This window comes from Priapulus caudatus, unplaced genomic scaffold (assembly GCF_000485595.1).
Source record: "Priapulus caudatus unplaced genomic scaffold, Priapulus_caudatus-5.0.1 Scaffold1415, whole genome shotgun sequence".
Taxonomy (NCBI): Eukaryota; Metazoa; Priapulida; class Priapulimorpha; order Priapulimorphida; family Priapulidae; genus Priapulus; species Priapulus caudatus.
The window spans coordinates 12098-24935 of NW_014578476.1; the positions used below are offsets into that span (position 1 = coordinate 12098).

A 12838-nucleotide genomic window follows, 5' to 3' on the forward strand; every position below is an offset into this window, starting at 1 on the left:
CAGTACCAGTACGACAGCAGTACATCAGCAGCAGCAGCAGCAGCAGCAGCAGCAGCAGCAGCAGCAGCAGCAACAGCAGCAGCAGCAGCAGTAACAGTAGTAAAATTAAAAGGCATTTGTCTCGAGAGATGATACAGGCGATAGCTCCGGCGCCTCGATTGCATCTCAATCCAGTTAAGACAGAAACAGCATGCAAATCGCGTTAAATAAGGAAGCGACTATGACACACATACTAAATGCTTTCCAAGAATTTGGTAACCTATTTCTCCACCAGTGCAGGGTTCTCCAACAGCACTTATAGCCTGGCGGCCCGCCAGGCTATCGTCGAGCCCCGCCATCCTAAAATGCACCCGCCACTCTAAATATCATAGCCGCCATGCTAAATATTATAGCCCCCAGACCCCCCTAGCACGCAAACCGCCTTCGGCGATTTGCAACTAGGACCGTAAAGGCAGCACCCGCCATGCTATAATGAAAAAGCTTGGAGAACCCTGCAGTGTTACAGCTAGACTATCATAGGTTTTATGCAATATGGTGTGAGTAATCTTATCTGAAGCAATATCATGCTCATATTTTATTTCAGAACGATGACCTTTTAAGGTGCTATGCTTTTTACTAATACACACTACACTTTACAATATCATATACATTGTTTCATAACGTAGGCTGATACTATTACTTGCATTTAAATATATATCAAACACATTACAGAAGATAATGACAACACGTGTGCGTGCGCGCGTGTACGTGTGCGTGCACGTGCATACATGTGTACATGTAGGTATTCCTCTAGAACTACACAGTCTACACTCTCAATAGATCCGCACTAATTTAGAGTAAGTGCCTGTAGTTCTATAGCCATGTACATGGGTGCATGCGTGTCTGTGCGTGCATGCGTGCCAGTGTCACCGTGCATACATCAGAATGTGCAACATGATAGTCAGCTAGTGTATCATAGCCATCGGGGACACAACCCCATCTAAGCAAATAATGCTATGGTACGCTATTCTATGCTGTGCTGTTCTGTGCTATGCTATGGCAGCATGTCGATGTGCAACCCCCACAGCCGATAACACTATCAATCGTTGGTTGTACTCCTGTGTAGTTTGGGATAATAGGCTTTAGAAGCCCAAGCTCTAGCTGCACCCACATCAATCATGTGGCACGGTTTATTAGGTATGTTGTGTGCATGGTGTAACAGTAACACACAACCTAATGACATAAGTAACACTCGGCATAAGTAACCGGCATAAGAAACACTAAATCTGATTTATGACTGGATGAGTGTCATACACAGTGATGTGGCTCACGGATGCAACTGACATTGACATTCACATTGTCAGTGACGCTGATAGGGTCTATGTCCCCCAGGGTACTGCCAGAACATATCCTTGGTACGGTCCGGTATACCGGAACGTACCCTGGTACTAAATACTACTATCTAATATGCCGGACCGTACCTCGCCTAATCCACTAACGAGTCTAGGGAGTCGCCTACGCCTACTCCCTAACCCTAACTCTAACCCTAACCCTAACCATATAAGCTAGATAGTTACCAGGGTACGTTCCGGTATACCGGACCGTACCCAGGGTACGTTCCGGCAGTACCCTGGGGACATAGACCCTATATAGTAATTAGTATGACTATGAGGGCGCAAATCCACTTTAGGCACCTTAGGTATCACGAAGTGATGCACAGATTTCTGTGTATCATCAACTGATGCACAGACTCCGTATATCAAGGAATGATGCAAAATCCCTAACCCTAACCCTAAGTCATAAAGTATACGCAGTGGCTACGCGTCCGGAACCGGTCGCCTAGCCTCCAGGCTACGCACCCGGAACCGGTCGCCTAGCCTCCAGGCTACGCGTCCGGAACCGGTCGCCTAGCCTCCAGGCTACGCATCCGGAACCGGTCACCTAGCCTCCAGGCTACGCATCCGGACATCCACTCAAACAGTGATCGCGCGACTCTTAAGCGCGATTAAAATAGGTAGGTTTTGGCGGTAATGGCCTTCCATATGATTGCGCAACGGGAAACGCCTAGCTGAAACTTCATCCATCCCAGCATCCGCACGAACACGCACTGCGAAGCCTTGAGCCCCAGGTAGATAATGACCAGACCCAGCGTGGAGTCCAGCAGGAAGCTAACGATGTACCTGTCGCGGAACAACACAGAAAGATCTTAAAATAATTTTAATTAACGACTTAAAAATCAATTAAAAAATGTACAGACGCGAGAATTGCTCGTTAGTAGGCAGCTGTGGCTGGAAGTGACACACAGCACGCGGTGGTTGGGAGGATCGAGATTTTCTGGCACTCTGCCAATGATTCCGAGGTGTTTGTCAAGTCGCTTGCACGTGCAAAAACACGCGGTGGTGCGGTAGGCACACGCAATATGGCACGAAGAACAAATACGTTATGGCAGGATGCACGATTTTTGCTTTCTTGTGATAAAATTAGCATCGTTACGGCTGTACTAGGGCAGCCCTCGACACTAACGTTGTTCTATTGCCCGGGACAAGTGAAAGTCTACGTCGGACAAGTTATTCTCTTGGCTAGTTGCCCGAACGGACAACTGTCAAGTGTAAATTTCTAGTTTAATATTCCTAACATCCTTTGAGCCAAATATCATCATCATGCCATCATCAGGGCACAATCGCGCAACATTCACACGTTTTTATTTTATACTGTACTGTATTATTTGTATACTGTATTACGATATGCACTGAACCAGAAATGGACCTTAACGGTTCATAGATTGCAAGTAAGTTTTGGACAAGTAAAATCAAAATTCGAACAAGTAAAAATTACTTCTTGTTGCCCGACAGGACAACCAGATCTGAAAATATGCGTTGAGGCCTGTAGGGCCTGTTACGGTCCGTGATCCTCGAGTTAAAAGCTAATCGTGTAACGCTGTGTTTACACTACCAACTTTGTGTTGACGAATTGGACCAAATTCTGAACTATATAACCGACAATCGGCAGTGTAAACGCAAAGGTTGCCTGTGCGACCAACCGATCGATAGCAACTAGTCGGGAGATTAGAACATGTTCTATTTTCGCCAGTTGACTCCGAGTTGCCGAATCGAAAAATTGGTCCAACTCGCCAATTCACCAACATAAAGTCGGTACGTAGTAAACCCAGCTTTAGGGTAGCCCACGGAATTCAGGGATTAGTGACAACTTCTTACCAAGTACAGGGGTCGCCCTTGAAGGCATCAGAGAGCAGGACGTTGGCAAAATGTATGAGCAGTGCTCCCAGGCCCTGCTTGGAAGTATCGTAAAACCTGCAACGATGAGATTCAATCTACAGACACTAGCTAGCAACACAACTGTAATCCGATATATGGATGTGGTATATAGTTTGATGGGAAAATTATTGAATGCTATAATTTAATTTAATTTTGTTGTATGGTAAATTCAGCCACATACTATGGATTCTAAGCTATTTACTCTATCACTCGACCATGCTGCAAGACTGATAAGCCAGTGGCTACCTAACACTCTTTGGGCCTCATCATATATATCCTGAATCTTATACAATCAGGGGTAGAAATTAACTTTTGAACAAGGGAGTCCAATGGACTCCCTGCCCTCAAAAAGAGGTAGTCCGTAGCAAAATGAAGGAGTCTGCAGTCTGAGGTTCAAAATTAAAGATATTAACAATAACGCATGTGCTTATTTTTAAGATTCATGCAGTCTGCCAAATTTTCTTTGGACATTAGCTAAAAAAATACCCTCCCCCATCCGCTCCGGCGGGGTATTGCCGCCGATGCGCGCGAGGCTGTGCTCCGCGCAACCGAAACTAGGTAGTATGGCACAACTTTTCCACCGGCGGAGCTCACCGACGGCCCCACTCCCTGGTGCGATATGCCGTCACAAACATCAACGTCGGGAGTCCGACCCGAGCTAACCATCAGGCGAGATATTTAGGACTCCGGACTCCCGTTAATTTCGCCACCATGTACAATTATATATATATATATAACTATAAGTATATATATAATATATTATATATATATGATATCTATATATAGTATATATATATATAAGAGAGAGAGAAGAGAGAGATAAATAGGATGTTTAAGATAAGATAACAATCTTTAAAATTATTTAAGCCTAGTGCTTTCAAAACCACACTGATTAATAAAACCTTGACATGAATGTAAACATAAGTGATATATTGATATACTACCATATTAGCCATGGTCTTCTCGCTGATTTTGGCTCACAAAACCTCTTAACTGAAACGATACAATTAAGAACATTCACTTACTGACACTGACATTAAAAAAAAGTTTAGTATCACTTCATAGAATGTATGATTAAATATAAGAATGTCATATAGATTGATAAATCTTCCTTCGTAAGGCTCAGGGAGGCAGCACGCTATATGATATCAGGGTTCTCCGCAGGCCTTTAACAAATGCCGGGTCCAAGGTGCCTTCAAAGTTGAAACTAATTTGCAACATCCCATAAATCTTCCGACATGCCTTATTTGGCCTATCGACGTGCCTTATTTGGCGTATCGGACGTGCCTTATTTGGCGTATCGACGTGCCTTATTTGGCGTATCGATGTGCCTTATTTGGCGTATCGACGCGCCTTATTTGGCGCATTGATCGACATGCCCTAATCTCCAGAGCTCTGTGTTTACTTTTGGCAACCCCAACACAGCCATGCTGTGTTTTTCCAGCTTGACGCACACATCTTCATACTGATCGAGTTCACCTGTATATTGGGATCACTTATGAGTCACATCTTTAATTAGTACAACCCCCTTTTTTTTTTTTTTCCCGTGCGGTGGCGCGGCGGGGCGGGCCCTCCCCCATATGCCCATAAACGAACATCCCTTTTAAAGTCCTAGGGGAGAACCTGATAATTAACACCTTATTGTGAGATAGGGTGCATCTGGATCCTCGCAGGTTGATTGTAGATTGTTTTTGTTTGTTTGTTTGTTGTTGATGCTTGTTGTTGTTGTTTGCTCTTTGTTGGTGTTGATTATTGTTGTTTCCCTATGTTGTTTTGTTGCTTGTTTAGAACTACTTTGCCTTGCGTGTTGTTGTTTGTTATTTGTTGGTTGTTGTAGAGATACACAACTATACAGATATTACTGCACAAGACTTAAAGCTAAACATGGTTGATGGAATAGATGTAATAGAAGCTAAAAAAGTCAGTCTACGGTCAATAAAAACATATGGCTTCAGAACAACTCACAGAACCACTCATAGAACCACTCACAGAACCACTCATGGAACCACTCACAGAACCACTCACTTGAACGGACCCACTCATGGAACCAGCTAGCACTGACACGACTCACTGAACGACTCACGGAACGACTCACGGAACGACTCACAGTCACAGAACCACTTACAGAACCACTCATGGAACCACTCACGGAACCACTCACTGAACCACTCACGGAACCACTCACTGAACCACTCATGGAACGACTCACTGAACGACTCACGGAACGACTCACGGAACGACTCACAGTCACAGAACCCACTCATGAAAACCACTCACAGAACCCACTCACTGCAACCACTCATGCGAATCCACGTCACTGAACGACCTCACGGAGACCTACTATCACGGACGAAAGACTCACGGAACCACTCACATATTAGCGCTGAGAATGAGACTAGTGCCAGCAGACCCTGCACGAAACCAGCCCCACTTGTTCGTGAGCGAGCCGTGGGAGCAGTGAAGACCTGGATCGACGCCCGGCGCCGACACCAGCGTAGAAACCTCCGCTACGACCGCGCCATCCATTAAAATGCGATCTGACAAATGCATAGTGAAGCAGGTGTTAGAATGACAAAGTAGCAAAGAAATAGCACTAGTAGTAGCAGTAGCAGCCCAGTAGTATTAGTCAGCTATAGCAACAGCAGCAAGCCAATCAACAGCAACAGCAGCAGTAGTAGCTAGCGAGCAGCAGCCACTGTAGTATTATAGTACTAGCAGCAGCAGCAGCAGTAGCTAATCAGCAGCTATAGCAAACAGCCAATAGCAAAACAGCCAGCAGCAACAACAGCAACACCAGCAGCAGTAGTAGTAGCAGCCAAACAGGCAGCAGCAGCAGTCAGTATAGCAAACACTGTACGCAGCAATAGCAGCCAGCAACGAACGGCCCAACACGCGCAGCAGCAATAAAAAGCAGCCGAGTACCAGTCTAGCAGGCGTTTACATCAGCAGCAGGGGCAAGCTGCAGCAGCTGCAGCCAGAGCAGCCTAACAGCATAACAGCTGAGTAGCAGTTACAGTCAGCAGCAAAAGCGATGCAGTAGCAGCCAGCAGCACGCAACAGGCCATGCAGCTAGCAGCAGTAACAGTACGTAAACACGTTAGACAGCAGGGCCACTCACGGAGAGTGCATACCTCCCACAGAGCGCTGTAACAATGTATGTGATATAACCAGCTGCGCTCGGGCTTGCCTGGCTGCTGCCCTGCACTGGACGCCCTAAGGCGAGCTGCTGCTGAAATCGATCGCGCCCAACGCCTCATGCACAACACACCAACGACACACACCACGGGAGCCGATTACATGACCTTCCGTTGCGCGGAGGAATTAAAAGGCCATTTGTCTCGAGCGAGATGATACAGATGATTAGCGCCGACGCCGCTTTGATTGCATCTCAATCACAGTTAAGACAGAAACGCCATGCAATCGCATCGTAAATTAAGGAAGTGACTATGACACACATTACTAATATATGCTTTCCAAGAATTTGGTAACCTATTTCTCCCACCAGTGTTACGAGCTAGACTTATGGTAGGTTTTATGCATTATGGGTGCGTCTGGGAGTTAATCTTGATCTGACAGCGAATCACATGCGTCCAGGATGCCTTATTTCGAAGATGACCTGTGGTGTAAGGGGTCGTATGGCTTTTTCACTAATAAACACTATCCACTTTGACAATATATGTCTAACCTTACATAGCTTTCAAAACGTAGGCTGATGACTATACTTGCCATTTTAAATATATATCCAAACACATTTACAGAAGATAATCGACAATAACACATGTGCCTGCTCTGCGCAGCTGTGACGTGTGCGTGCACGTGCGATACATGTGTACATTGTAGTATTCCTCTAGCAACTACACAGTCTACAGCATCTCATAGATCCGCACTAATTTAGAGTAAGTGCCTGTAGTTCTATAGCCATGCTACATGGTGCTGGTCATCCGGTCGGGGCCGGGGGATAATGTCTGCTGCGTGCTGCGTGCCAGGTGTGTCACCGCTGCATGACATCGAGAATGTGCAACATGTGATAGTCAGCTAGTGATCATAGCCATCGGGGAGCACAAGCCCCATCTAAGCAAATCAATGCTATGGTACGCGCTATTTATGCTTCAGGCTGTGCAGGAACAATTCCGACGCAAAGAAATTGCCATTCTAGCAAATGTGCTATACAAAATAAACTTTTGCCCATATCAATTGGCATAAAATGTGGTATACATTTTTTTTCAGACGCAATCAGCAGTGCAAATTTACACCGCAGTGCATGCTTGGCCGTAGTTATCGGTGGACTAGCTAGCCTAGCTAGTAGCTTAAGCCTAGGCCACACACTAGCGATTCTGTACGCTTGCCCCGCAGCGTTTTAAACAGCTGTTGCGATCTTGCCAATGTCGAGTGAAAAATTAATATCGGGCCGGGCGACAGTGAAAGCTAAAGCTTGGAACGGTGGTCGCCCATGTTGGCCGAGGTAAAAATAATTGTCTAAAACTTTAATCAAATGTTGGTTCCTTACGTTATATAATTCCAAACATTGATGAAACTACCAGTCTCTAGCCGATTTGTGAAGGGCAAGCTATCCGACTCCTCGACCACGACATCCTCCACTTTTATATTATTTCAAACGGTCCCCGAAGAAAGCAGCATGTGAGAGCATGCAGCGACCAGCACAGCTGTCTGTGTATACGGGCCTGCGGGCCCGGCCATATTGATTGATGTTACGGGGAGAGCGGGGGGGGAGTGCAGGCATTGTTTAAAAGTCACGTTGGCCTTGGTTGTTAACAAGTTCAATAAAATCGGCCGTAACGTGGCATTATCATTGACGCGGCGCCAAAGCTATGCCCTGAGAATAAAAGGTAAATTGTAAACATGTATGTTTCGTTTACAATCTCGCCATGGGCCTGGCATCGCCACAACTGCGATTCATTAAAAAAATATGCGTAGCAAATGGCTGAAAATGACATCAGCGAATTGCGATGCGAGCGGATACGGAAAGTTAGTTCCCTGCTGTGCTGTTCGTGTGCTATGCTTATGGGCAGCATGTCGATGGCTGCAAACCCCCAACAGCGACTAAATACTAATCAATCTTGGTTGTACTCCTGGTGTAGTTTGGGAGGAATAGCGCTTTAGAAGCCCAAAGGCTCTAGCGGTGCACCCACATCAATCATGTGGGCACGGTTTATTTAGGTATGTTGTGTGCATGGTGTAACAGTAAACACACTAACCTAATGACATAAGCTAACAGCTCGGCATAAGTAACCGGCATAAGAAACACTAAATCTGAGTTCTATGAATCTGCGATGAGTTGTCATACACAGTCGATGCTGCGCTCACGGATGCAACTGACATTGACATATCACATTTGTCAGCTGACCGCTGATAGCCGGTCTAATGTCCTCCCCAGAGGTTACTGCCAGAACATATCACTTGGCTACGGTTCCGGTTATACCGCGAACGTTACCCTGGTCTAAATTACTGACATATCTAATATGCGGACCGGTACCTCGCCTAATCCACTAACGAGTACTAGGGAGTCGCCTACGCCTACTCCCGTAACTCCTGAACTCTAACCCTAACCCTAAACCATATAAGCTAGATAGTTACCAGGGTTACGCTTCCGTATACCGGACCGTACGCCAGCGGTACGTTCCGGCAGTCCCGGGGCATAGACCCTAGATAGTAATTAGACTTATGACCATGAGGCGCGCAAATCCACTTTAGGCACCTTAGCGTATCAAACGAAGTGATGCACAGATTTTCTGCTGTATCATTCAACTGATGCACAGACTCCGCTATATCAAGGAATGATGCAAAATCCTAACCCTAACCCTAAGCTCATAAAAGTATACGCCAGTGGCTACGCGTGTCCGGAACCGTCGCTAGCCTCCAGGCTACGCATCCGCGGAACCGGTCACCTAGCGTCCAGGCCCTACGCATCCGACGATCCACTGCAACATGTTTGATCGCGCGACTTTTAAGCCGCGATTTAAAATAGGCTAGGTTCTTGGCGCGGTAATTGACGCCTTCATATTGATTGCGCAACGGGCACGCTCTTGCTGTGCCGAAAATATACAATATACTCGCACTGCTTATGCCATCTATCTTTTCATCCGCTCCTTCTCGCCTCTCTCTCTCCTCTCTCTCTCGTCTCTCTCTCTCTCTCTCTCTCTCACACACGCACAGCTCTCTCTCTCTGCAGCCGCGCCCTCTCTCTCTCTCTCTCTCTTCTTCTCTCTCTCTCTCTCTTCTCTCTCTCTACTCATTTCACGCATACACACACATATACACATTCCCTTTCTCTCTCTTTCTCTCTCTCTCTCTCTCACACACACACACACACACACGGCAATCAGCAGAGCGTCCCATTGCGCAATCATGCGTGTACGTGTCGCAAGATCACTGTGAGAGATGGATGTCCGGATGCGTAGCCTAGCGGCTCCTCGTCCGGAACCGGTCGCGTAGCCACGGCCTAAAGTATAACCTTAGGCTTATGTATCACGAACTGTGTTACTATTAGGGTTAGGGTTAAGGTTAGGGTTTTTGCATCATTCCTTGATATACGGAAAGTCTGTGCATCAGTTGATGATGCACAGAAATCTGTGCATCACTTCTACTTCTACTTCTACTTCGTGATACCTAAGGTGCCTAAAGTGGATTTGCACCACTATGAGTATGAGTATGAGTACGAGTACGGTATCATTATGACTTACAGACTATGAGTATGACTCATGAGCGTCATGACAATCATCAATGTGACTTACCAATCAACTCTTTCTAATCCTAGTTCAAAGTGAGGTCGTCATTTAGTTTGTTAATTCAATGCTGATGTCATACTTACAAACTTGTGCTAATAATTATTAAACTATTTAAATACTTTTCTCGCTGGCCTCATTGGAAAGCTTAGAATGAAATCACATCCATGAAAAGAAACGCTCCGCTAGTCTACAACAGCGCCGTCTATAAAAACATTATTGGTTTATTCTTTCAAGATTTATGTCTATCGCATTCAGCAATGCTAAGATTTATGCCCCCATCCATCATATTCACACGTCTCGTCTACTTAATGTAATTACTGGAACATTTCATTATACATTTTCCTCTAACATATTAAAAATGACACGCTCACTTTGCGACGGATAACCGATAAAGAGGCGTGGGCCATAGGCATAGCGAAAGATTATCGTTATGTCACTTCACAACTGATACCCGGTGACACCTCAAACTCAACTCACAACTGGTCTTAATTATTGATTAATTAACTTTTCTTTATGTTTTACAGTTTATAATAAAATATCATACTCGAGATCAGCCTGATTATATATCTATGAACCATACGCCCGCCTTTTTGCTAAATTTACGGTACATTATAAAAGTTCTCCGTGCATTTTTATGAAGTGCGCATGCGTGAGCGAGAACACCTGCCATTTTGGAATTTTGTACTAATTTTTGAGGAGTTTTAGTTCTCAAAGATATGGATGAAAAATCGACTTTGGTAAGTATTTCTTTTTTATAGCTATTTCATGAGTTGTCCCTGAATTCGTTGGACATTTTTTCCATTATATCGCTTACAATTGCCATCAAAATTTAAGCTTTAAACATAACACGTCACAACCGGGAAACTAGGCCTACATGGACGTCATCGGCATGAAAGTCTGCGGGGCGGTGGAAGACTGGATATGCGGCAAAGGAATTCAGCAGGAAAAATCTAAAGTCGGGTTCAGTTCGAGTTTTGTAATATTGTGTTGAGACCCCATGAGGCGTGCAACAGTACTGGTATCTTTTTCTCGTGATGATATATTTTCCTTTCGGTTTATTTAAGAAGGGTTTGTCAGTGTTGTTATGACTGATTTTAGCTTCGTCACAAGCAGATCCCCTATTCACCACGTGTAGTAAATGTTAAACTTTTAAGTTCATGCAATTATCCCCAGTAATTTGACCAAGAAAATGTTATCATTATATATCATTTATTCTCAAAAGTTTGATGCAAACAAGTTTATTTCCTATTTTATTGTTGAAAAACAATCATGCAATGGACATCAGTGGTAATGGTGGGAATGGCATACAAAAATAGCATAGCCATAGAAAACAAGAAGAAGAATTGGGAATCTGATATTGAGCAGGTGGTATATTAGAGACCTCAATGGAAATATGCTATAGTGATGACTCTGGGAGAATTTGCTTCAATACTATCATAGTGACATATACTTTACTTACTAAAAAATATAGTCAAGTGGGAGATAGCATTTCCACTACACTATAGTGTTGCAGTTGTATGTATACAGTATAGTAATGTCAAAATCTAATTAAACATTGGATACATGTCATTATAAGTATTTATAAGTAATTTTCTGTATCTTTTTATTGGAATCATATTCTGGTGTAATCATAGTATCGAAGTATTCCAACTTTAATTCACAATTTAAATTTTCACACATTAATTTTTGCTGCATTTAGAATTGGTCTTTTTTATACAAAATAAATAATTAAAAGCAGAGTGTTAGCTACTGTCACTCTGTTTTGGGGATTACAAGCATAGTACATTCAGTGTTATAGCAGTACTATAAGCTATAAATGCATACCTCATATAATAATATTTATGTAAAAATTCTAGAATGTGGATAGGATCATCCATAAATAAAGAATAATTACAGAAAAATAATAGTGGAAGCTAGAATTATTTGTATCTGATAAATAATTTATATATTATCAGGTGTAAATAAAAACAACTTGGGGATTGGGACTTTTTAATTATCCGGGAACTGGAAAATACCATATATATAAAGTTTGCGTGATTCAGGAATAGACGTCAACCAGGACGTGGGAAAGCAAAAATTGTAATTTTAATTAGCCGGGAACTGGGAATAGAGTATTTCCACCTGGGAATCTAGTAACGGAGCCCCTGCTCTTATTCTCCACTCTACCAATGGTAAAGAAAGCAAGATAAATATAGTGATATTTAATTTGTCATTGCTGTCAGAAGGAGCGTGCAATAGCCTGAACTATATTTACACAGGGTTTGAAATGAAGGGCAGCAAGCACCAGTTTTGCTGCCCACAGGTGGGCCAGTTTCCTGCCTGCTCTTAATTAATGTCACCAGCAAATACTTGCTGCTAAGAAATTCCTAATAAACCATAGTAAAAGCACTAAAGTTTCTGCCTGTGTGAGTTAATTTGCTGCCTGGCCATTTTCTCTGATAGCAAGTGCTTGCTACCTGGCTATAAAGGTAATTTCTAACCCTGTATACACATTATAAAACATGATGCGTTGTACTATTGTATGTAGGCCCCCTGCATAGCTAACTGAGACCTTTTATACCTGCTTTACACTGCTCCTTTACACATATTTTAATCATTTTACATAACTATTGAATCGTGAATGTTGGTGTGTAGCATAAAAGATACGTTGTTAAACTCATTGTTCATAACAGGCTGTTACTCTAGTGCAGTGGTTCTTAACCTTTTTTGAGCCATGGACCTCTTTGAGAATCTGGTGAAAGCTACGGACCCCTCCCCAGAAAAATGCACATTTAAGCACATAAACACAATTTTTAGCTCATCTGACGTAGTCAGGTGCAGCTTGTAGAATCGCATGAT

General features: G+C 43.7%; 2 protein-coding genes across 2 annotated transcripts in view; one reads left to right on the forward strand and one right to left on the reverse strand.

Moving 5' to 3' along the window:
• Window positions 1–10413, reverse strand: part of LOC106816556 (store-operated calcium entry regulator STIMATE-like) — a 17338-nt gene extending 6925 nt beyond the window's left edge. The window contains exons 1-5 of the mRNA XM_014821180.1: window positions 10372–10413; window positions 5629–5761; window positions 4199–4247; window positions 3195–3290; window positions 2042–2159 (exon numbers count right to left, since the gene is read on the reverse strand). Coding sequence (XP_014676666.1) covers window positions 2042–2159; window positions 3195–3290; window positions 4199–4247; window positions 5629–5761; window positions 10372–10413 — 438 coding nt within the window. The remainder of the gene's footprint in view (window positions 1–2041; window positions 2160–3194; window positions 3291–4198; window positions 4248–5628; window positions 5762–10371) is intronic.
• A 240-nt stretch (window positions 10414–10653) lies between these two features.
• The window catches only part of LOC106816558 (FK506-binding protein 5-like), an 18322-nt gene continuing 16137 nt past the window's right edge, over window positions 10654–12838 (forward strand). Inside the window, exon 1 of the mRNA XM_014821181.1 lies at window positions 10654–10737. Within this exon, the coding sequence (XP_014676667.1) occupies window positions 10717–10737 (21 nt within the window). The 5' untranslated portion in view covers window positions 10654–10716. The remainder of the gene's footprint in view (window positions 10738–12838) is intronic.